General features: G+C 41.7%; 1 protein-coding gene across 4 annotated transcripts in view; it reads right to left on the bottom strand.

Annotated features, from left to right (window-relative positions):
- Positions 1–10,876: 10,876 nt before the first annotated feature.
- epc1a (enhancer of polycomb homolog 1 (Drosophila) a) overlaps positions 10,877–26,552 on the bottom strand; it is a 38,499-nt gene continuing 22,823 nt past the window's right edge. For all 4 annotated transcript variants that reach the window (XM_060940157.1, XM_060940155.1, XM_060940154.1 and 1 more), the window contains 13 exons: positions 24,127–24,286; positions 22,339–22,484; positions 21,842–22,048; positions 21,391–21,539; positions 18,964–19,111; positions 18,601–18,759; positions 18,328–18,417; positions 18,033–18,181; positions 17,298–17,659; positions 16,173–16,282; positions 15,906–16,053; positions 12,562–12,910; positions 10,877–12,431 (listed from right to left, as the gene is read on the bottom strand). In XM_060940157.1, the coding sequence (XP_060796140.1) occupies positions 12,359–12,431; positions 12,562–12,910; positions 15,906–16,053; positions 16,173–16,282; positions 17,298–17,659; positions 18,033–18,181; positions 18,328–18,417; positions 18,601–18,759; positions 18,964–19,111; positions 21,391–21,539; positions 21,842–22,048; positions 22,339–22,484; positions 24,127–24,226 (2,190 nt within the window). In that variant the 5' untranslated portion in view covers positions 24,227–24,286 and the 3' untranslated portion in view covers positions 10,877–12,358. The remainder of the gene's footprint in view (positions 12,432–12,561; positions 12,911–15,905; positions 16,054–16,172; positions 16,283–17,297; positions 17,660–18,032; positions 18,182–18,327; positions 18,418–18,600; positions 18,760–18,963; positions 19,112–21,390; positions 21,540–21,841; positions 22,049–22,338; positions 22,485–24,126; positions 24,287–26,552) is intronic.

Below are 26,552 nucleotides of genomic sequence, written 5' to 3' on the forward strand. Positions count from 1 at the left end.
GTTGTCTTGTTGCATGACCTACCTTCTCTTGAGATTCAGTTCATGTGCAGATGTCCGGACATTTTCCTTTAGAATTCGCTTGTATAATTCAGAATTCATTGTTCCATCAACGATGGCAAGCCGTCCTGGCCCAGATGCAGCAAAACAGGCCCAAACCATGATACTACCACCACCATGTTTCACAGATGGGATCAGGTTCTTATGCTGGAATGCAGTGTTTTCCTTTCTCCAAACATAACGCTTCTCATTTAAACCAAAAAGTTCTATTTTGATCTCATCTGTCCACAAAACATTTTTTCAATAGCCTTCTGGCTTGTCCACGTGATCTTTAGCAAACTGCAGACGAGCAGCAATGTTCTTTTTGGAGAGTAGTGGCTTTCTCCTTGCAACCCTGCCATGCACACCATTGTTGTTCAGTGTTCTCCTGATGGTGGACTCATGAACATGAACATTAACAAATGTGAGAGAGGCCTTCAGTTGCTTAGAAGTTACCCTGGGGTCCTTTGTGACCTCGCCGACTATTACACGCCTTGCTCTTGGAGTGATCTTTGTTGGTCGACCACTCCTGGGGAGGGTAACAATGGTCTTGAATTTCCTCCATTTGTACACAATCTGTCTGACTGTGGATTGGTGGAGTCCAAACTCTTTAGAGATGGTTTTGTAAACTTTTCCAGTCTGATGAGCATCAACAATGCTTTTTCTGAGGTCCTCAGAAATCTCCTTTGTTCGTGCCATGATACACTTCCACAAATATGTGTTGTGAAGATCAGACTTTGATAGATCCCTGTTCTTTAAATAAAACAGGGTGCCCACTCACACCTGATTGTCATCCCATTGATTGGTAAACACCTGACTCTAATTTCACCTTCAAATTAACTGCTAATCCTAGAGGTTCACATACTTTTGCCACTCACAGATATGTAATATTGGCTCATTTTCCTCAATAAATAAATGACCACGTATAATATTTTTGTCTCATTTGTTTAACTGGGTTCTCTTTATCTACTTTTAGGACTTGTGTGAAAATCTGATGATGTTTTAGGTCATATTTATGCAGAAATATAGAAAATTCTAAAGGGTTCACAAACTTTCAAGCACCACTGTATATTTCCTTAAGTAAACTTTTGTGTACCAAGTACATGGATATCAATGTACTTACAGTATACTTGTAAGTAAACTAATCTAATACTTCTTGGGACTAAATTGGCCCACTTTTAGTTTATAAAAAGTATACTTTAAATCTAAAAGAAGTAAACTTTGAGTATACAACTAGTATTTTTTATTTTGTACTGCAAGTATACCACAAGTAAACTTATATACTAATAGTTTACTAGTTCTATAGTTGTAGTCCACTCTTTCATTTACAAAAGCATACTTCATAGTATACTGGAAATATACTATGAGTTTACTTGTTTTATACTTCTAGTCCACTTTTTAGTTTACTAAAGTATACTTTGTAGTATACTGGAAATATACTATTGGTTTACTCGTTACACACTTCTAGTCCACTTTTTAGTTTATAAAAGTATATTTTATAACATATTGGAAATCTACTATTAGTTACTGGTTATATACATCTAGTCCACTTTTTAGGAGACAACTTAAGTGTTTTGTACCTTAAGTTACAATGAAGTTATAAAGGTAAGAATTCACAAAATAACAGATACTCAGACTTAAGAACATATTCATCTCATCTCATTATCTCTAGCTGCTTTATTCTGTTCTACAGGGTCGCAGGCAAGCTGGAGCCTATCCCAGCTGACTACAGGTGAAAGGCGGGGTACACCCTGGACAAGTCGCCAGGTCATCACAGGGCTGACACATAGACACAGACAACCATTCACACCTACGGTCAATTTAGAGTCACCAGTTAACCTAACCTGCATGTCTTTGGACTGTGGGGGAAACCGGAACACCCGGAGGAAACCCACGCAGACACGGGGAGAACATGCAAACTCCGCACAGAAAGGTCCTCGCCGGCCACGGGGCTCGAACCCGGACCTTCTTGCTGTGAGGCGACAGCGCTAACCACTACACCACCGTGCCGCCAGAACATATTCATTTTCTTTAAAAATCTAAATTTAAAGCAACATTGTATTAAATGCCAAGGTATAAAAACATGGCAGTGACAACTGAAATTGACATATTTTTCTAAAGAAAAAAAGAAATACATTTAAAGAAAAAATTAATTATCCCACTCAGGAGAAATAATAATAATTAAAAAAAAACTTATATGAAACCACAGACATACCTAAGAGTCAACAATGCTGTCTAACCCAGCAAAGAGCAGTGACAGAACTAGTGCAAAGGCAGAAGAAATATTGCAAAATGTCTGAACTCGGTCTATATCACAAAGAAGCCAATCTGTGTGAAAAATAAGTATTTTATAGGCTACTATCAAAAGGATAAGCACAACTACAGGGCAAGTACACTTAAACATAAGGCACAAATATTTTAATACTTTATTACACTTTTGTTAAGTATACAGTGCCTTGCAAAAGTATTCATCCCCCTTGGTGTTTGTCCTGTTTTGTTGCATTACAAGCTGGAATTAAAATTGATTTTTGGAGGGTTAGCACTATTTGATTCACACAACATGCGTACCACTTTAAAGGTGCACATTGTTGTTTTATTGTGACACAAACAATAATTAAGATGAAAAAACAGAAATCTGGAGTGTGCATAAGTATTCATCCCGTTTCGTATGAAACCCCTAAATGAGAGCTGGTCCAACCAATTCACTTCATAAGTCACATAATTAGTTGATTAAGAGCCATCTGTGTGCAATCAAAGTGTCACATGATCTGTCACATGATGCCTGTATAACTCAACCTGTTCTGGAAGGACCCTGACTCTGCAACACTACTAAGCAAGCAACATAAAAACCAAGGAGCCTCTAAACAGGTCAGAGACAAAGTTGTGGAGAAGTATAGATCAGGATTAGGTTATAAAAAATATCCCAAACTTTGAATATCCCAGGGAGCACCATTAAACCCATTATAGCAAAATGGAAAGAATATGTCACCACTACAAACCTGACAAGAGAAGGCTGCCCACCAAAACTCACAGACCGGGCAAGGAGGGCATTAATCAGAGATGCAACAAAGACACCAAAGATAACGCTGAAGGAGCTGCAAAGATCTACAGCGGAGATGGGAGTATCTGTCCATAGGACTACTTTAAGCCGTACACTCCACAGAGTGGGGCTTTATGGAAGAGTGGCCAGAAAAAAGTCATTGCTTAAAAAAAAATCACTTTTGGAGTTTGCCCAATAGCATGTGGTAGACTCCCCAAACACATGGAAGAAGATTTTCTGGTCAAATGAGACAAAAATTGAACTTTTTGGCCGTCATGGGAAACGCCATGTGTAGCGCAAACACAACACCCTGAGAACACTATTCCTACAGTGAAGCATGGTGGTGGTGGCCAGGGATACTTTTGCACACTCCAGATTTCTGTTTTTTCATCTTATTGTTTGTGTCACAATAAAAAAAAAAAAAAATGTGCACCTTTAAAGTGGTCGGCATGTTGTGTAAATCAAATGGTGCTAACCCTCCAAAAATCCATTTTAATTCCAGCTTGTAATGCGACAAAACAGGACAAACACCAAGGGGGATGAATACTTTAGCAAAGCACTGTATCTTGATCAAAAGTTTAAGTATAAGCTTAATATACGTACTTAGACTTTTCTATATACTTTTCAGCATAAGCCAAGTATACTTATGTATAACTCTATTAAGTATATCTCTGATAAGTAAATAAAAAGTAAACTGAAAGCATACTTTCTTATTTTTAGTGTAAAAGAAGTATACTCGAAGCACACTTGAATAAACTTCTTTTTTGTAAGGGAGAGTAGCCAGTTGATCTAATCCACATGTCTTTGGACTGTGGGAGGAAATCAGAGCACTATATCGGAACCCACACAGTCACGAGAACAACATGCAAACTCCATATGCCAGCCAGAAGGTTCGATCCCAAAACCTTCTGGCTGTGTGCTGACACTGCACTACCCTCTGAACACTGTATTGTTTTCTATCTTCCTAGTACAGCATGCACCATTTTGTTTTTATTCCTTAATTGGTCAACAGTATGCTTTGGTCTTGAAACGATAAAAATACGAATATTATTTCACTGTTATTTCATATTAACTGCTGCCCTCATTACTGTCCTGTATTTTCCTCTTTTAGGAACGACATTCATTCAAACACACAATCCTCCTTTGTGTGGATTTATTTGCATAACATCACAACAGAAACACAGACCATTTGTGATTGTTTTGTCGAAATTTTTTAAATATTGCTTCTATTTTGTGCAAAACTGCAACGGAAACCTGGCTGTGAATGCTTTTAGAGGAAACATGAGCCAGTCTATTTGCCAATTGGAACTGGACCCTAACTCTAAACACTAACCCCATTCCCTCACCTTTACTCCATCACTAACCCGAGCTTAGATCAGCTGAAATGTGACGTTGGTCAGGCCGGTCTAAGGCAGGTTTAGCTGGTTACCATCTTAGTCGAGCTGATCAGTGCGGTTCAGAGGCCGAACCGACTCAGAGGGAGAGGAGCTGCACCACAGTTTTGGCCAAGCTAATGAGCCAACTGGTAAACACACACCACTTCAAGCTTCTCCTCTTTAAACCTTGCTTGCTGTTTGCTCGTCATGTTTCTCCCCGTCACATCAAAAAGCCTGCTGAGATCTCGGGCCTGGAGTGACAGTGTGACTCAGTGTGTCTACACTCACACAGTCGAAACCACAGCATCTCTCTGTGACACACAGGTGACGAGCCCTGCAAAAACATGTAATTTCAGCGAATGAGTCAGCCGACAATCACATGCAAGCTCCACATACACAACGTTTCCTTTGTTTTGCTTACTAAATTATTTTATACCACAATGTTGTTCAATTCTCCAGTCACAGGTTAGTAATAACACACTAGTTCTACTATGTTATCAGTTTGAGAGTAACAACTCATTCACAGCGGCTTTTATGGTGGACGAGCAAGCAGTCATATCAACTGGACGTAATTTAATGTCGTTTCTAACTCCTTCTAATGCAATGCCTACCCCAAACCTTTTCTACAGAACGGATCTATTACGTCTTGAGGTTGCCCCTTAACTCACGGCAGGTCGACAAAGTGTGTGTGGTGCGAGAGTCAAGTGATTATTAAAAAAGAAACAAAAATATACTCAGGTGTAGGAGACACACACACACAGCTTAGCTCATTAGTTAAATCATGAAATAGATAAACTTTAATGGGATTTCTGCTCATCAAGCGCTCCAGTGCTGACATTTTGCTGAGACAGGCCTCATAGCACTGATGATTTTCTCTGCTTCAGGCAGACATTTGGCAGTCGTGACCTTCAAACCCTCCAGGAGAACTGCTCATCAACTGAGGAAATAGCCAGCGTGTGTGTGTGTCATGTTTTTATATCTTGGTGGGAACTCAATGCTTCTGCAAGCTTGGGGATATCGGACAGTTTTGACCTTGTGGGAACAAACCAAATGTCCCTACAAGTTTTTTTTTCCTTGACAAAACAAACCAACCAACCCAAAAAAACTTTTGCTTAAAAAAAAAAAACAACCCAGGGTGGCACGGTGGTGTAGTGGTTAGTGCTGTCGCCTCACAGCAAGAAGGTCCGGGTTCGAGCCCCGGGGCCGGCGAGGGCCTTTCTGTACGGAGTTTGCATGTTCTCCCCGTGGGTTTCCTCCGGGTGCTCCGGTTTCCCCCACAGTCCAAAGACATGCAGGTTAGGTTAACTGGTGACTCTAAATTGACCGTAGGTGTGAATATGAGTGTGAATGGTTGTCTGTGTCTATGTGTCAGCCCTGTGATGACCTGGCGACTTGTCCAGGGTGTACCCCGCCTTTCGCCCGTAGTCAGCTGGGCAGCGCTCGAAACTAACGGTGTCCCGATGTCCCGGGGACCATAAAAAATATCATCGGGACACAAAATTATCATATCTGGGACAATCCCGGGACAATGGGAAAAAATAGATCTAGAAAAAAAGTTCTACATTAAAGGTGCAGTACAAGATTTTGGAATAACGGTTCCCGCAAGCCATATTTTGAAAAGAAACACTCCCACCCCCCGCGTCTCCACCCCTCCTCCCCCTCATAAAACCTGAGAAAGTCCGGCTTTATAATGGGTGTTTATTGCGTTACACACCAGTGGAGCTCTTAAGTTAGAGTGTAGAGAACTTGGAAAAATAGCTCAAACTTTCTCATTTAAACTGTGTTTTCAGCCCCAATTTTCACTCCACACACACAATTTTCTCAAAAGTAGTAGCCACACTTGTCCTGATTCACACAATGTGTCTACCTGAGTGATAGGATTTACTGTTTTTGAATGAGAAGCCTGAAAGTAACGAGAGCACAGCCGCGCAGCCTCATAGACTCCCATTATAAACGTGGCAGAAAAGTCACTCGTTTTTAACTCGCTCTAGTGACCTCATTTTTTACACTACAGACAAAAAAAAATACATCCGTGTGTTCAGGAGAGCCTTGTGGCGCTCACTGTGAAAGAATTTTGTGAATATCTCCTTCCGTTTTCGTGTAAATCCCCGTTGTTTGGAGGGAGCGCACTGAGAGAATCCTGCGCTCTGTGTGACACTCTGCTCACTCTCTCACACACACAGAAGGGACGGGCTGCTCGCGGGCTTCAGTCTGATTGACGTGTCAGTATCCAATCATTTTGAGGTGGTACCTCGATATGATTGGATGGCGTTTTTCCTTTATTTTACACTGTAGACTGGATTAAAATATTTCGTTTTTTGGGTCAAACCTTCTATTGTACTGCTTGCAACATGGGTGTGCATTTCATCCATTGATGGTATGGCTGATGGCTTTCAAAACATCTCTGAATGGGGCAACAGGTATATTACATAAAAATGGATAACGGTAATGGTGAAAATGATAAGTTGGCCTTATATATGCCAACAGATATTCAAGGTATAAGTAGATGAAACAAACATAAAAGGGGTCTTATTTTCAGCTAAAGTGCACTGCAGATGTAGGGAGTTGAAACATTTTCTGAATGAGCTAGTTGGCCCCTTTAAATAAACGGGTATCTATTCATACAGTGAGATCGGCAAAGTTTAATAAACTGAAAATGCAATAACTGTAATTTTGAAGTAGATGATGTATTGGACAGGTGTCACTTGTGTTTTGTGACTTATTGTAAAAATGATATAAAGGGTTCAAAATCGTATAGTTACAAATATAATAGTAACTTCATATGATAATATTAACCACTGGTTATTTCAGAGAGGAAAAAAATGGGGACACTACTGCTTCCATTTGGGACAATACAACACAGAATTCGGGACCACTGGGGGACACAAAGAAAAAAAGTTAATTTCGAGCCCTGCAGCTGGGATAGGCTCCAGCTTGCCTGTGACCCTGTAGAACAGGATAAAGTGGCTAGAGATGAGAATGAGATTCATAATTGCGTCAAAAAAGGTCCTGAAAAAAGGATACTAAGATAACTCTGTGTGTGAGTGAGAGCGAGAGAGATGTGGTCACTCATTTCTGAATGCTTATAAAGAAGTGCAGATCACAAACCTAGTCAACATAAGGAGTGAATCTCCTGTGGCCATGACAGCGAGTCTCTCTCTCTCTCTCTCTCTCTCTCACATACACACACATTTATAAACAATTAACTATGTTTAAGATAAAGATTTACAGTACCAGTCAAAAGCTTGTACACCCCTACTCATTCATAGGCTTTTTTCTGTATTGTGACTATTTTCTACATTGTAGAACAATACTGAAGACACCAAAACTATGAAATAACACAGATTTATGTGGTAAACAAAAAGTGTTAACCCCCCTCCCCCCAAAAAAACCCCTTTAAATAAGTCGCCACCTTGATGACGCTTTGCACGCTATTGGCATTATCTTAACCAGCTTCATGAGGGAGTCACCTGGAATGCTCTTCAATTAACAGGTGCCTCGTCAAAAGTTAATTAGTGCAATTTCTTGCCTTCTTAATGCGTTTGCGATCAAACAGTAGTCAATATTAAGTAAATAGCCCTATTCCACAACTGTAGTAATCCATATTATTTCAAGAACCGAACAATTAAGTGAAGAGAAACAACATCCATCATTACTTTAAGACATGAAGCGTCTTTTAATGAATAGAAGGTGTGTCCAAACTTTTGGCTGGTACTGTGTACTCAACTTTCTTTTTAAGCAATTGCTCAAAATGGTGAAAGAGCATATGGTGCATCGATCCAAATAATCAGTTCCAGATTTAAAAAGAAACAGCATGACCAATCTGACAATACACACACAAATTATAGATATAACCGTTATTCCACGAAATCAAGTCGTACATGAGCTGATAGCCGAAGAGGCGCATAGCACCGAATTGGCTATAAACCATGTACGACGAGATTGAGTGGAATAACTTTTATTCTATCCACATTCACTGGATTTTGAGAAACAGCATTATTTTTTTTGCGAATTCGATAAATAAAAACTTTGCATGTCTGACAAAATCATTTCCGCTTAGAATTTAAACAAACCGGCAAAATAACAGTAGCAATTTGTGAAAAATGCTATAATTATTGAAAAATTAAAAAAGATATGTTCTTACCATCAAATACTTTCATTCCATATTTTGTTGCTTTTTTTAAAAAAACAATTTTTGTATTTTTTGGGGGGTTTTCTTCTTTAAGGTTTTTTTTGGCGGTTGGCAAACCAACTTAAGCCTCGGTCACAACCAGCCGTACGTGCTTCTACAGCCGGTCTACGTGCAAAAAAACGCACGGAGGGCGCGCGTGTGACGTGCTGATTTTCGAGCCATAGACTGGCCACAGAGGTTCTTTGTCATGTCAAACTCTACGGGCGCTTACGCTTTTTTTCAGGTTGCAAGACAAACTTACAGCCAACGTACGTCTTTCTCCATGAACGAAAAAAAACGCAGCGATTTGGGAAACGCCAAAAATCACACGGCCAAAAAATCGTACGTCCGGTTGTGACCTAGGCTTTAAAGGTGCTTTACCGCCACCAACTAGGCTGGAGTACGGAACAGGAGATACCAGAGGGAGGCGCTACAGTATTTCTGTTTCTTTTAAATACTTGAAAACAATTTTTGGGGTTTTGTTTTCAAGTAGCATTTTTATTTCATCCTCGGTTGGTTCAGCAAAATGCTCCGACATTTGTTTTTCTCTATTCACGGTATCCAAGCTGATTGGCTACTCTACTACCAGGCTATCAGAGCATGCGGTTGCTCATATCCAGTGAGGGTGGATAGAATATATAAAAACACATTACATGCATTTTGCAGATGCTCTTTATCCCGAATGACATGCAACATACCCAGAGCAGCCTGGGGAGCAGTTGGAGATTAGGTGCCTTGCTGGTCCAAGGAATCCAACCAGCAACCGTTGGGTCCTAAAGCCGCTTCTCTAACCATTACTAGGCCACGGCTTGATGTAAAAGAACATTAGTTTTCCCACACAAATTTCCACATAAGCACACGGTGTTGTTGTAGGCCTGTACTCCAGCACACTGGATTTGAAACGAAATAAAATGCTTAATGGCTTAAAAAGTACAGAATACCTTAGTTTTCCATGTACATTAATTGAGCTACAGAAGCCTTTGATGCCTCTTTATTCCATCCTATAGGATCCTTAATATCTGGAAGCTGTATTTAGTTGCAAATCCTTTACAACTGATGACTGCTAACAAGTCCTACTCATCCATATGAGCTGAGAAAATGGTGCTTATTAAAAACTTGAACAGGAAGAAGTAAAGCAAAGCAGGCAGGCAGCTGAAGTGGGGAAGAAATCGACTCGGGGACAGGAAAAGTAACTACTCAATTCCAAGGTGACTTGGTCCAGTGATTGTTCCATTGTGCCTTCCAGGCAGTTTACATTTCAACTCAAAGACTAAGTAATTAGACTGCTACTTCACAGACACCTTTTATCAGCAGTGCCATTTTGATATGAGGAAACCCACATTAACGTTTAACCTATTCAGTGTAGCGGTGGTACAGTTGCACAACAGGAAGTGCTGCTGGTCCCGGGTTCTATCCCGAGCTCTAGGACTTCTCACAAAGCCAAACATTGGTTAACTAGTTCGCTCTTAGCTTAGTTAGTGGCTCAATTTTTACTGGGGCACGTCCTCATAGTAACATGCTGCACAGGTAATATGATGGGGGAATATTCAGGACTGTGAACAGATCTGGACCAAATCAACTGTTCGGAAAATGACACTTCTTCCTTGACATAAGCTACTGGCACCATGTAAATAACTACCACTCATCGAAAGTTTATTTTGAGGAGCGTAAATTGGGAAAGGCATGTTGCCAGGATTACTTGACTTTCCTCAATTATTTTCTCAAATATACAGATTTTTTAAAAATGCATCACCTCTCTTACAGTGCGCACAAAATTAAGACGAGGTAGTCAAACATTCATACCTCATAAAAATGTCCAAAGAACAAATTAGTAATTTCAGAATGCTGTTTTTGTCAGATTCATTGCTTTCTGCATTTATGCTCAATGCAACCATCATGCCTTTCTGTGCATGCACACAGGGATTAAACACAACCAGATGATGAAAAGATGCATCATCAGAGAAAGTTGTTAAGCATCAAGACATGTTAACAGTGGTATTGGGCACTAGACACCCAAGCTTTAAGAGACTGGCTCCAGCTTCAAGTCCGTGTAGGCTTTCTCAAATGCATTCCACTCTGGGGATGTCTGCAACAGGTTGCCACATGCCACACCAGGATAAAGCAGTTACTGAAGATGAACAAATTGCAAGTAGAAAAACTACCGTGCTACAAGATTAAAAATTTCAATATTAAGGCAACTACCAAACATCATTCACTCATTGTTTGAACAAAAAGTCACACAAAGATCTCTCATCACATATAATAACCTGGGCTTTATTATCAGATTTCTGTGTGAATGGTCTCATCTTTTCCCCTCTTGATTTTCAATATGTTTTTTTTTTCCTCTCTCAATAGTTTAATTCTGTCAGCCACCAGGTTGGACTCGATGGTGGTTCAGTTCAGCCAGTGGATTGAGTATTGAGATCCGGGCTCTGGACAACACAGGACTACAGAACTGCAGCCGTGCCCGAGAGCCATCCTCTTCATGGAAGAGATGAAGAAGCATATTCCCAAAGGAAGGCACACCTTTTCAACTTGTGGTTTTAGGAAATGAAAGAGTCTGGAGTCTGTTGGAGATTGGAGCTGGATGACTTTGCCTGCTCCTATATCTCATGTGTCGTTCAGCTGAAATAACGACACCGGTACTGACAAGGACAAAGTCTTCCACCACATGAAGCACAAAGTTGCTTCACCACAAGAACAGAAACAAACAAAAGACAAAAAACACACAAAAAAAAAAGATACAAAAATAATCGTCTCTTATACAAAGAAACTTATGGGAGGTGGGGAAGCTATTTGAGTATGAAAAAAAGAACTGAAATTATACAAAAGCAGCAATAATCATTACTTAAGTGAACAAATAAAAAATAAAGTAAAATCAAAAACAGTGCTTAGTTGAGATGGAAGCCATAGACGCTTCCACATGAAGACTTCATGACCTGTCCATCAACGGTTTTTGGATGATTAGTTAAATGGAAGATTCCTACACACCACCCCAGCCAACATTCCCAAACCCTCTGAGTGACAAACCCACAAAACCTGTTCTCAACAAAACCAACAGGAAACTGAGCACAAATAAAGGGGAATAAACAAAAAGACAAAACAGGATGCATTTAAAAAAAAAAAGAAAAAGAAAAAAAAGTTGCACTCATGATTTGCAAGAATTCATCAAAAAACAAAACCACACAACTGTAGCTACCCAAACACCTACAACACAGGAACAAATGACGGTACAGTGTTCATGGAAAAAGAAGTGTAAACACAGCACAATAAATAGGTAAAAACAGCAGATTTCCTCACCATGCACAATGCAATGACTCAGGACTCTCGCCCGGAACACACCTCACGCTCTCACACTCAGCATCATTTTTCCTCCCCTTCTGCTTATTTATATAATTTTTTTTTTAATTCCTTATTTCCCAAGTGCAAAACATCACAAATGAACAAATCTGGATTCAAGTAACGTATATACAAGATTTTGGTGGGGTGGAGGAGGGATTTTTTTTATACAAATATGCAGTTACTGTACATTGAATATTTGCCATATTCATAATTTACATATGAATTTTCTCTAACAATGAATATATATTAAAAAGGGGAAAAAAGATGAGATTTGCTGTCAAGGTCTGACAGTTGCTGTGGAAACCAGTTGTCTCTTTGCATTCTCAAACGTGATTGGTGCACAGCACCAAAAGAACGTAGCGGGCAGAGAAAAGATCGCCCAAGCAATGGTTACTACGTCACCTCCATAGCAACCGTGTTTTCCGCTATACTGTTGAGGGACTGCTTTTCTTGCTCATGATTCTCCCTGTGGAAAAGGACAAAACACAAATCAGTATTCAAGTGTTTATTACTCTGGCAATTTAAAATGCTAAAATAAAACTTTATGATCCTGTGGTTAACAAGTGAAAGATCATGTGGCGTGTATGCACACTCACCCAGTGGTGACTTTGGGAAGTTGACAATTGCTAGCAGCGGCTGCAAGTTTTAAGGCAGCAGGCGGCACGCCACCAAGACTTCTGGGCAGATGACGAGAGTTGAGGCTGGCGATCTGGGGCGTAGCGACACTCAGACACAGATTGTTGCCGATCAGAAGCTGAGGGGCGGAGTTGGCAGTACTGTTCCCATGACTACTGAGTGGATTGTGTGTATTGTGGATAGAAGTGGTGCTGGAGTTTGTACTGTTAGAAGCAGGTAAGCTAGCGGGAGCAGAGGTCATAGTCACTGATGATGGGCTTGTAAGCACTGAAGCAGATGTAGAAGAGTGTTGTAAGCCCTTGTAAACTCCTGGAAAAGAATTAACACAGGTCGACAAAATAAGATGACTTAACGATAGAATTACTAAGAGATGTAGTAAAGAGCAGACAACAGGTGTTTGAACAGGTGTTCGGCTTTGTTTGAACAGGCTACCAAAACCCAGTTTCCGTTCAAGCTGTTCTGTTCTATCTGAAGGGGGTGGAGAGTGAAAAATTTTCCTCGTTGCATTCAAATCTTATTTATGGACTTGTGACAATTTGCCCAACCAACCACTTTTTGTATACTGTGCTTCTTACATCTTTGGGGCTCTCCGAGCACTGCTTAGTCCATCTCATCCCAACCCACAGGCAGAAGTTAAAAAGTCTGCAAAACCTGTGATGAAAACCGAAGAACTGGACCAGTGAGGCAAAACAAACTGCAAGACTGTTTTGACTGGACTAATTGGAGCGTTTCTGAAACTGCAACTGACAGCTTGGACAAACTCACAGACACGGACATTCTAGATCAGCTTTTGTGAAGACGTGTGCCAAGACCTACTGCACATAAAATAAACCATGGCTTACATCCAGACTAAGGCAACTCTGATAGGCCAAGGAGAATGCCTACAGAAGTGGGAAGAGGGCCCTGTACAAGCAAGCCAGAAACACACTGACTGAGGAAATCAGAGTAGCTACACTGAAAAGCAGGTTTTCAGCCAATGACCCTGCATCAGTGTGGGGAGGCTTGCAAGACAACTACAGCAGACCACGCTGAGGAAAACAGACCTAGCTGACCACCTGAATGTCTTCTATTGCAGGTTTGAGGAGAACACAACACCCCTTCCCTATCCCAGCCCATCAGCCGCCCTCGTCAGACTCTTTGTAACCTCCCTACTCCCTTCCCCTGATACCAAGGCTGCACTCGAAGTGTGTGAAAGACACGAGATGGCTCTTCCAGAGTCAGTCAGGAAAGCACCAGGCCCAGATGGAGTCTCCCCCTCCTGTCTTAAAGCCTGTGCTGACCAACTGGCTCCAATCTTTACACAGAGCTTCAACAGATCGCTCGAGCTGTTCCAAGTCCTCCATCATTCCAGTCCCAAATGACTACAGGTCTGTTGCTCTGATGTCTGTGGTCATGAAGTCCTTTGAACGACTAGCGTTGGCCCACCTGAAAAGCATTACAGGTCACCTGCGGGACCCCTGCAGTTTGCTTACAGGGCAAAGAGGTCAGTGGATGATGCAGTCAACATGGGACTGCATTACATCCTGCAACATCTTGACTGCCCAGGGACCTACACAAGAATCCTGTTCGTAGACTTCAGCTCAGCATTCAACACCATAACTCCAGAAACCCTCTCTTCCAAACTGTCCCAGCTCAATGTCTCACCTGCCACATGTCAGTGGATCACCAGCCTCCTGACAGGGAGGGAACAGCAAATAAGGCTGGGGCAGTCACTTCTGGCATGCAGTCAATTAGCACTGGTGCTCCTCAGGGATGTATCCGCTTCCCACTGCTCTTCTCCCTTTACACCAACGACTGCACCTCCATGGACCCAACTATAAAACTCCTGAAATTTGCAGAGGACACTATGGTCATAGGTCTCATCTAAGATGGCAACGAGCCTGCGTACAGGCAGGAAGTTGAAGGGTTGGTGCTCTGGTGCAGTCGAGCTAAACATGTTCAAGGCAGTAGAGATGAGGGTTGACTTCAGGAGACACCCCTCTGCAGTGCTCCCCCCTCACAATATCCAGCAGCCCTGTGTCAACTGTGGAGACCTTCAAGTTCCTGGGAACTACCATCTTACAAGACTTAAAATGGGACTCCAATATCGACTGCCTTCTTTATATAAAAAACACCCTAGCAGAGGATGTACCTTCTGCGGCAACTCAAGAAGCATGGCCTGTCACAGAAGCTACTGACCCGGTTCTACACTGCCGTCACTGAATCTGTCCTGTGCACATCCACCACAGTCTGGTTTTGTGCAGCCACAAAACAGGACAGGAACAGACTGCAGCAAGCAGTCAACAGAAAGGATCAGTGCTCCCCTGCCCAGTCTCCAGGACTTGTACATTTCACGAACCAGGCAGAGAAAATCATTCAGGACTCCTCACACCCTGGTCACAACCTTTTCTAACTCCTCCACTCCAGCAGGCGCTACAGAGCACTGTGAACCAGAACCACCAGCAGCTTCTTTCCCTGTGCAATCACTGTTATAAATATCTAACCTGAACCATCCTTGCCATGAAACTACCGTACCACCTGTACCTCCTGGATACTCCTGTTTGCACTACCTCACTGACATGTATATTTAGTATATTGTGTCTTGTCTGTAAATATCCTGCATATTGTGTGTATATGGTGTACTGTTTATACTGTTGACGGCATACATTTATAATGTACACTGTATATTAGCTATATTATTGAGCGTCTATAATATACCTTTTAGATTATATTGTATAATACAGATTTGACACATTGTGTACAACAGGTATTGTATAGAAGTTATTGTAGATTGCATATTATATTGTCCATTAACATACATTTATCTTATATTACATGTACATAACACATTTCACACTGTTCTCTCCCTCCCCCCGTATCGCAAGAAAAACAACTGATGGAACCAAATTTTGTGCATCAACATGATTCTGATTAACAAAGCTTTAACATGAAAGCCAGTATTTAAGGTGGGTCAGGATAGTAATGTTAGTAGTGAGAGTGGCATTTGCTATATTAGGGTAGCATATGCCACCCAAATCAGTTTTTGTTCCTGTTGTCTACACCAAAATATGCTCTGTGCCCCTTCCATATTGTGCTAACTTCAAACATAATCCACGCTGAACTGCCCATGTTGGTGGCTACTCAACCCACGCATGCCAGTAATACAGTCCCAGTCAAAAGTGTGGACACGTTACTATGAAGGAGTCCAAACTTTTGACTGGCACTGTATTACTGTAATAACTAAAACAGATCAAGATTTCACTGCTGATTTCTGGGGGTGGGCAATGTTGACTTAAAGCCAGAAATGTCCATCCATTCTTCTCACCTGAGGCCTGGAGGATGCCATTGACTCCACTTCCTACAATGCCATCCTCTTTGACTTTTAAGGTCAACAGCTGATCAGAGGTGACCAGAGCAGAGGCTGCGAACTGGGCACTGGCTGAATCCAGCGTCTTTGACACAGAAACTTGAGTCTAAAGATAAATTGGAGGGAAAAAAAAAAAAAGTTATGGCATGAAAAACAAATGCAAATGTCTACCTAACATCAGTCTTTTACTCCCTTTCTCTCTCTCTCACACACACACACACACACCTGTGCATTGTTGGATACATCACTGGCTTGCTGTTGGATCTGCTCCAGCTGTTGTTTCTGCATGAGAGCCAGCTGTTCCTGGTGCTCTTGGAACTGTTCTACTGTGAACACTAATGAACACAAACAAGACAAATCATTAGCACAAAGCATAAATATTGCCAAAGTATTTATCCAGCATGTCTGTTCACCCTCCTATCCCCTTAATTGCTACCAATCTGTGCATTATCCATCTAGTAGACCAGCTGTTTTATTATGCATGTAAAATGCAAAAGATTTTAAAAAAGTGGTACATTATGCCAAAGCTGTGTTAAACAACCACCACACAATTTCTAGAAAGCACCACAGAGATGCTGTGCTCTTATTTTAAAAAACATCCATAAACAGCTGAGAGCTAATTAACAGACCAACAGCTCTAACAGCTGAGCTTTACCATGTGGACAAATACAAAACCACTGACAGTATGTGCCCTTTATCTGATGGAAATTTAAACTCCCCCTGCACTTCTCTCTTTCTCACACACACCTCATAAAAGTGGAAACGGAGCCCTTAAACTCGATTAGCATCTGCAATTTTACATACAATGCTTTTAGAAAAACACACTGAACATGAACCTCATTAAACAAAAGTGAAATCAAGACTCAAGCTTGTGCAGCTGGGAATAGGGAAAAACAAGCATCATCCGTTTTCCTCTTTCCTTTCCACAGTCAATCAAACTATCCCCACTTTCATTTTTCATATACCAATAACTCAAAATGCTGATGTGGATGTGAACGCAGACTTAAAAAGAAAGTAGTCGTGAGGTTGCCGTTTCTAGTCACGGCCCCTCAAGTTATGACAGCATGACCAAGCAGACAATTTGCACAAATTGACTTCTACCCACACACACTTCCTCTTCAGGTTATGCCCACATACTGAGTCAAAGGAGAACAACAATGATACAAATGAGAATATACAATTTCTGTACCACCAATTTCATGTCCTATTATTAGGCACCGTCTTGAAAGCTCAGAACCAAAACTAAACATCATGACTACATTTCTCAAATTTATGATGCGTTTTTCCAAGAAAGGTGTAAAGGAAACAAGTGTGGAGCCCGTGTATGTGAGTACATGCAGACAAACTCACCCAGTGAAGAACTTAAGGTAGCAGCTCCTCTGTGTGTGTTAATGCCCGATCCTAACGCTGTGGTTAAGGAGCGACTGAAGCCTCTTAGACCAAACTGGGACAAGCTACCCCTCGTGTCCGATTGTTTTTTTAGTGTCCGTGGTTTAAAGTGTCTCCAGCGGCAGGTCTTAATGTTTTGTAGGATTTGCCTCAGGTCAGGTGAGGAAGTAGAAGTCTGTGATGACGAGGTGGGGAAGGAGGTACTGCTATAGGAGGAGTTCTCTGGGAGAGGAGGAGATGGAGGAGCCAAATCTCCTTCTGTGGAGAAATCTAGACTGTGGAAAACGCTGTCTAGATCCGAGTGGGCCCGGTCCAGGAGCACTCTGCACATCACAGACACGGTGTTTACATATTTGGACAGAAGCATTTACTGAGTTAGTAAATGGTTCTGGAACTCTCCGGAACCAGAAACATCCTTCACTGACAAGTTTACATTTCCACCACATTGCAGGACCATCATGTAAATGTGTGCGACATGACATTTTAAAATAATGTGGCAAAAATACAGCACCAAGACACACAGGGGGTTGGGACCAAAGTTGCAATAATTGTAATCTTTTCTGCTTTATTATATAAATATAGTGTAAATATTTCAGATTTCTCCCCCCCCCCGATGAGCAGCATACCACTGTATGCACGTTCTTGAAAAAGTTTCTAAAAGGTGGTGGAAATGCACCACTTGTTTCAGAGACTTGCCTGCCACCTCGTCCCACACGACGTCGTGCCAACCCCAGACAGCGGCGTGGTGCTGAAAGGCTGGTGACAGAATACCGGAATCGCGGATCACATGATCCACCCTCAGCCTCATTAGACCATGGCCAGCCTCCCCTCTGATCCAAACGAGCCTGCGGGGAAGACAGAGTGATGTAGAAGTTATTTTAAATCTCAATAGACGAGATGAATTAGTTCAAATTTCTCTGCTGCCATTTCAAAACAGCTTTGACAAAAAGATTAAAGAACTGACAAAAAGGTAGAGAAGAGTGGGACATACAGAGTGATAAACACAGCCTGCTTTCCGTCTGAAAGCAAAAGCTCCATCAGGGTCATTCTCTTCCTCGGCCTCCGATGACCCAGAATGCATCTACACAAGTGTGGAGGGGATAATCAGTACATGTAATTTACCAAAAAAACCCCCAAACCCCTACACAGACACGCGTGTTCAGAGGAAAACCGGTAGCACAAAAGTTCATAAAGATGTCTTAAGGGAAAAGATGTGGAAACCAAGCACTTGACGCAGACACTTTATATAAGCCTGTGTTCATACCTGTGAGAAAGGATCTTCATCTGAGCTGGGAAAGTCGTATTGGTTGAGGTCTTTGAGGTTGAACAGGTGGGAACCAGACTGTTGGGGAGTGGAGAATGGCTGGATCTTGGGCTTCTTCTCATACTTCCTCTTTGTTCGGACCACCTCAGCCTTCTCAGGCTGAAGCAGGAGACCAGTTTATTTAAAAAAAAAAAAAAAAAAAAAAGCACACAAGAACCTTGTTTTGTTTTATCCCAAAACGTCAAGAAATTCTCAATTCTGAACTATGGAATTGTAATTCATGGACGTAGCCACTTACTTCAAAGATGCTGCAATATCCATACCTTAGCCCAGATTTGTGTTAGTTATAAGATAAACCCTCACCTTAGCCCTGTAGTCCTTGAGCTCAACATGGTCCTGGTGGCGGTACTGGCTGCTGCTGGGTAGGGGAATGATGGGAATCTTGTAAATGGGCTTGGCCATGGCCAGTGCCTCTGCCATAACATCAGCACCAAAGTCAGGCATGCTGTTCCTGGAGATACACACAGAGCTAGGCTGAAGCCAAATACTCATGCTACTTTACTATACAGTACGGGGGGGGGGGCAGTACATCAATCCATGGGGTATCCGAATACTCTGTAGGCATTTAATAGTCGTCAAATGATCATCTACATTCATAGCATGCATGTGTACTATCCTACACTGTCCCACAAGTTGGCAGGAGCCTGAATACATAAATAGGCCATTTGCAGGAATTGGTCACGTGTCAATTTTCCCCATAGCAACAAACCCATGGTGGGCAAGATAACTTGACATTCCTTGACAACCATAAGAGTTTGACTGGCGATGCAAAGCAATCCGTTTCTATTATAGCTACTTTTACCTTTTCTACTGACTTTTTTGACCCGAATGTGTGTGTACTTGGAAAAAGTTTGTGGTTTTAACTTCTGTCGTAAGTTAAAGCAAATCACTGGCTGTAAAAGGGAGGTTTTTTTTTAAATCTGCTTCTTATCAGCTAAAAACACATCTACAGATATCTGTATTTTCAAGAATCTTCACACATTAAGCAAATGATAAAAAAGGTAGGAAAGGACAAATTATAAACATACCTGAAAAAGCCACCATTTCACACGTGAATTTCTTTCGGCGGCGACCAACTTGAGCCCAAAAACAAAACACTTTTACGGCCAATGATTCGCTTTAACTTACGACAGAAGTTAAAACCACAAACTTTTTCCAAGTACACACGAAAATTCAGGTTAAAAAAAAAACAAAAACAAACCCACAGTAGAAAAGGTAAAAGCAGCTATTATAGAAATAGATTGCTTTGCATCGCTAGTCAAACTCTTATGGTTGTCAAGGAATGTCAAGTTAGCTTGCCCACCACAGGCTTGTTGCTATGGGGAAAACTGACATAGCCAATTCCTGAAAATGGCCTATTCCACCGGGGAAAAATAGAAAGATGGCAGCAGACCAAAGTAAAGCTGGTTGTTGCAGCATCCAGAAGGTATCTTGGAACAGTTTAATATTCCACACTACACGTGGGTATGCATCATCTGAACATCTGGGTCAAAGGACAGGCAAGATTGGTGGTGGCGTACATCCAAACTGTGCCCCTACTATTCCCTCACTCACACACCTTCCTACAGTAACGGTCAGGTAGTAGGTTCTTAACTGACCGTGCATATTGAGTATCCAGCTTCAGCCCGAGTCTTAATCCTTTTAGAAGGCAAGATCTTGCCCACTTATGACCAGACATCACTGTTATATTAAAATGTTTATGACCTGTACATCAAGTCTGCACAAACATGCTCATGGAATTCTTACATTTTCAGCTCTAGACAAACTAAAATACCTATATATTAGGGAGCCTCAAAACCTAGGTAATTAAAAAAAAAAAAAAAACACATCTGTGGCAATCAAATATCCTTGAATTGGTTTGCAGATTCTTAACTCCGGCCTTGAGCAGTTAAGCAAGTGAATGAATTATCCTGAGAGCCCAGCACAAGCAGTTTGCTTTTCTGGGGTAGTTAGCACAGTCTGGCATGACACCAAGTCCAGAGCGTCTGAAGCCTGCCGCAACACATACCAGTAGAGGCGTGCCCCAGCTGTCTACAGAGGATTTTACACTTTTTAGGTAGAAAAGTTACTGTGCATGGATGAATGACTCTCTTTCCATATCAGATTACCTGAAAACACAAAGGAAACCAGGCAAAACAAATCGGAGTGTAAAGCAGCCATAAAACTGTTGACTACACAGTCACCTTGTGGTTAAACATGTCAAGAGAAAATGCAGACACTAGCCAGATACATCTCATACTGTAGAAAAAGACCACACCACAACTCAAGCAGAAAGGTTGGCCAATTTTTGGGTGACTGTCCAAAAAAAAAAACCCACCACGAAACATGTTGTACTACATTAGAAACTATCGCAAAGCTTGTTACTTTTATGTGCTTTTGTTGCCGAGGCTGAGCTTATTAATACAGAGCTTATGAATATTCACACACTCCTATTACACTTACACTCACACGCTACCTCAGAGCAGTAATTAAAAGCTGAAGTTACTGAAAATATTTAGTCAGGATCTGTGAGGTATGGAAGAGACCATTCGGATTCTGGAAGAACACTGGAGGAAAGAGCCTACTTAAGCAAAGTCCTTTTTTAAATTCAGCAACTAGACCGAGTTTGCAGAACACGTTGGAAAGTTAACGTCACTCTTACTGGTAGTGCAAGTGTTCAGTGTGATGCTCACTGTACCATCATTTATTTAGAAACATGGAAAACCAAAGATGTGCTATCTAGCATCATACCTCTTCTCCACAATCTCCAGTGTGAGGTGCAGCAGCTCTCTCTTGCTCTTCTCACGTTTCTTGATCATCTCCAGAATGGTGACTGCTCTACTCAGGTCTCTCCTCAGTTTCAGCATCTTCTCGTATGATGCTTCGTCATTCTTACGGTTCTGTTATAAATAACCAAGAAAACAAAGTTATTCATCGTTAATCAACATGTATACTTTTGGACTGAGGTGCTTTGAAAATTCTGTTAAGAGAGTTTTATACCCTTTATAGTTTTGACATCCTGAAATGCAGGATGAGGCAAGACATTCAGGAAGATGCAAAGTAATTTGGAGCCCTTACTTTTCATACAGTCAAGTACAGAACAAAGGTTTAGAATACCTTTTAAATGGACCACACCATTTTGATTAAAATAGGACTGTACTTTTCATTTCACTTCAAGACCAAGTAGTTTCAGGGTACTCACCTTCCTCGTCTGCATTTTCTCAGTCCTGCGCCTAAAGGCCACATAGGGGTCACTGGTGCTGGAGCAATCCCTCTTCTCCTGCTTGACTACTGGCGCGAGTGATCCAGTTTTACACGATTTCCTCTTTCTGCTCCAGTATTCGAACACCTCCCTGATCAACTCATCATCCTCCTTAAGCAAGAGCTTCGCTTCCTGCAAAGTCACCAGCTGAAAAGCCAAGGACATGGGATATGTACTTCGGGATTTCACCAAGCAATAACAATTGGTTCTCTTTTTCCACAAAAAACATTTCCTTTACAAATAAATATCTGGGAGGCATTCTTCAGATCTATCAAGATTAACCATGGGTAGCAACCAAACAGACATTAAGAATTTTCAATTAAATAGAACACAATGAATGGGACTGTGATCTTCAATTTACAAATCTGTTTAATTTCTGACCTCAAATATAAAAAGGTGTTGGAGTTTATTCTACGACGTTATACAGATGGTGATACCTGCTGGCCACTGCCTTTCTCCAGCCGGTCAATCATTTGCTCGAACTGCAGTACCCCCACTTCCATTTTTTTCTTCAGCCTGTTCACAAACGCCTCATCCTCAGAGTCCAGGTCATAATCCGGCTGCTCTGCATCCAGACTGAAAGCTGTGCACGCGTGCGTGCGCGCACACACAAAAAGTGAGTTGGAACACACACAGTGCAGGGTTCATTCTATGAATAACAAGGAATTCAATAACTTCCGTCTCAAACGGGGCATTTTTCTAATATTTTCTCTGGAAGCCTTGGGTAGATTATGACGAGGGCAAAAACATACAAACACGAGCATCCGCAGTACGACTCAACATACTAAAAACACTGAACCGAGATGACCGAGTTCCCAGAAGGTGAATAATCACATTCCCAGAATACATCACTGGAGCTTAGCTAACAAGGCATAAATGTATATACTTGGCGCACCCCCCCCCCAAAGCCTGCGTCAGTCTGGTGTTGAAATGTCACGAAATTCTGGCGGCGTTTCCAAAAAGCTACAGTTAGAGTTAGAAAGGGTTGAATTCTTTTCGTTTCCTCCCCAAGCCTGATTTCTGTCTTGTACTCATGCACTCCTTGTCCCTCTCTTTGGGGGTGCGTTTGTGTGCGTGCTGGACTCCTCAGACACCCTGACATTTCCTGATTGAGAAACAGACATGAATTCTCACCAGACACACTCCTCTACTCAGACATGAGCATAACAAGCCAGAGATACACAGTCTCAGCTAAAAGCTTGATACAAGATATATGATTCTCTTGTACAGCATGAATCTAATGCTACCTAGGAGACTTGCAAGATAACTCCAGTTTTTACTCAAGATAAACTGTAAACTATGGACAGGCCTGTACTCAAGTACTGCATTTGATGAGCTCCTTAAAAGGGAAATGAAACGCAGCAAAGCAAACTTTCTGATGTAAACCCGAAGCACCAACATAAATTAAAAACGGACCCATTTTTCTTGATGGATGTAGTTACGCGTCAGCATGATAAATAAGCACTCAGCACTGCACCTCAATGCTTTTCAGGACATTCGGCTGAAAAGAGCACACAACCCCCCCCCATTATCCAGGACCGTAACCCCAAGGATTTTCAACTAGACAAAAGTAAAATCAACATGTAGAGAAAAGTGTTCATCTACGCACTTCCAAGTCTATTTTTTTTATTTTTTAAAAATCACATGCTTCCGGAAGAAAACAGTACATCAAATCTCTTCACATGTTCTTCACAATACATGACAATACCAAAGGCTTTGCAGTTTTCAGCTGGATATTTTAAAGGGGAAGCATTATCATCTGAAAACCCTTCCGTTTTTGATTAAAGGAAAAAACTCATTTTGTGACTAACCTACCTGAAAACATGTCACTTTCCAGAGAGTCCCCCCCACAGAAAAAAAAAAAAAGGGCGGCGGGGGGGACCCTTGCATATGAGGAAATCCAGCTAGTGTGAAAATATACCCCAACACAATTTGTGGACAGACGGACAAATTGTGATACCCCCCCCCCCACACACACACACTTTGCACACAGGCTTAGTAATTACTCCAACAATGGCACCCCACAAAGAAAAACCTTAAAAAGTGTGGGCTTAAAGGCAAGGGGCAGATGGCTTCCAAACACTAGGTGCATCTGCAACATGAATAACACGCACACAAACTTTATTCTGCATTCATAAGCAGTCCCCATTACTGCTGGACTCACCAACTGCCCTTCTGCTTAATTAACATTCATTCATATTAGGTCCAAATGCTTGCCAACTCACGCTGTATGTGAATGAGCTGCTTTGGCATCTTGAATTCGCCAGGGTACAGCGATTCGTAGTACGAGATGTTGCTCTCTGCTTCGGGCACGGGAATCACCATGTTGTCCCTCTTCTCCCCGTACACCTGCTGTGCCGAGATGGCCCGCTGGAGATGGTGCTCCTACAGCAAACCACACACACAGATCAGGACAAACTGTTGAGAATGCAGATTGTGCAGACACCCCAAAAAACAAACCCCCCCCCCCCACTTCACAGGTTTAATTTTTCACAGCAAAAAACACATTTAGGCTTTGCTTGTTTTCCCCTCGCTGGGGCATTGTGCCAACATTGAAGTTGCATCTCATACACTGGACCGTTCCGTATTGCAGGATGGCATGATTTTGCCTGAATTCACTCGGGAAACCAACCAGTCATTTCTCTCCGTCAACCTGTTCATACATCATAATTAACGGAAAGTCTCACAAGAAACCAATCATTATAACTTTAGCCTTTATTGTGTAGTGCCAAAAGCTACAATGTTCTTTTTCCACAATTTGGCCACAGAAGGTGCAAGTCTTCCATGGGGGGGGGGGGGGGGGGGGGATGGTGGATTGAAATAAAACCATAATTATTAATGTAGCCACCAAAGGAGTGTAAACGGTTTTGGAGCCCGACTTGAAGTGTCATTTCTCTGCTCACTCCTGTTCTAATGAAAACCATGATTCCGTCTATATTTCACACAATATGGACACCAAAGGACACGTTACCAGCGTTCAAGCTTAAGTCAAAAAGGAAGACGGACATCTTCAGTGCTCAGCAACCACGTAATGGTAAAATACACCTGATATTTCACAATCTGCTCACTTTATAAAACAGAAACATAGGATTTGTTGGTGGAGGCCTCAACACAACACTGCAGTGCCTTATCGCACTTAATATCCAGGTCAGTCAATGTGTGTGTGAGTGTGAGTGGGTGGGTGGCCTGGTACACACAAGATTTTCAACTTTCAACTGATTGTAAAAACATGGGAGATCAACATAACATTCAACTGATTTAATATTTTAAAGTCGCAAGAACCCACACTCCAGACAATTGAGACCACGCACTTGGCAATTACACGGAATAATTTCAGAGTAGTGACTTTAGGGACAGGGGATCTCAAACTCGCTCTGCAACGCTCAGAGCAGCATGTGCTCTCCTCACTGGGAACAACAGACACTGGCGCTCAGGGGAATGGGAGGCACTGGATGGACACCTGCCTTTATACAGTTTGCAGCGAGCTGGAGGTGAGCTAGTACAAGTTCATGATGTGTACACCGGTGGAGAGGAGAGTGAAGCCTAAGATCATTAGAAATATAGCGATTCGTCTCTGACCTTCCACGCTAAACGTAACGTTTCCCAGTCAGCTTGCTCTCTGCTCAGCATGAGATCACTGTTCCTTTATCCCAGGTTTAATATTTACAACTAATTCAGAGAGACTCTGATCCAGTCAGTGACTGGAAGACTAAATTTGTAACCCCCCCACTACAGGATTATTTGGGCAGATAATTACTCCTGACCAGCCTTAAAATCATGAACACTTCTGTGATTACTGAAAATAACAAATCGGACCTTAAATCAGGCAGATTATCCTCTAGTGTAGGGCCAGCCTAAAAGAAGAGATTAGCAAGTATATATTTAAATACGGTGCCAAAAACACACATACTGTCTTACTTCCAAACTTAACACACCCAACTGGTATCTCTCCTCCTGCATACACATGCATGCATAACCTGACTCCTCTCTTTGCAGCAAAAATCTTGTACATAATTAGCAGAGACCAGGATCAGAGCTTCTTTGGCACGTTTTACTGAAACAAAATCAACACTACTGTCTCCGCTTTCAAAACAGCAGGATGAGCATCTGCATCCCTGCAGTCCAGCAGTTAGAAACATAGCTTGCTAACTGCAACCTGTGGCACAGCTTGAACAGAAACAGGGAAGGAGAAGAAAAAAAAAAACCAAAAACCCCAAACACCCTTGACATCACACAAATTGCTGTATTATTTTGCTCCGTCAGGGTTCCAACAAGCTTTGAGAAAAACTGTTACTTTTCCACATCTTTAATTGAACAAGCTGTAGTGTTTGTCAACAAACGTTTCATTTGACAATACTAAACATAAGATGTTTGCACAAAGCAGGAAGTAATGGGTTTGCTCCTTGGGTCCACATCCTGCTCTCCTCTAATCCAGCACTTTTCAGTGAGGTCTGGGAAACATCCTAAGAAAGAAAGGAGGAGAAGAAGAAAAAAAAAAAACCCACACAGCCCATTGATAATGGGTTACAATTTCCATCACGATTACAAAAAGTTACTATATTTAATCAGTTATTAGTGGGGCTGGAATGATGATTTAATCACCTACATAAATGCGTCACACTGTACACATTCATCCCCATTTATGGTGACT

This window comes from Neoarius graeffei, chromosome 14 (assembly GCF_027579695.1).
Source record: "Neoarius graeffei isolate fNeoGra1 chromosome 14, fNeoGra1.pri, whole genome shotgun sequence".
NCBI classification, from domain to species: domain Eukaryota; kingdom Metazoa; phylum Chordata; class Actinopteri; order Siluriformes; family Ariidae; genus Neoarius; species Neoarius graeffei.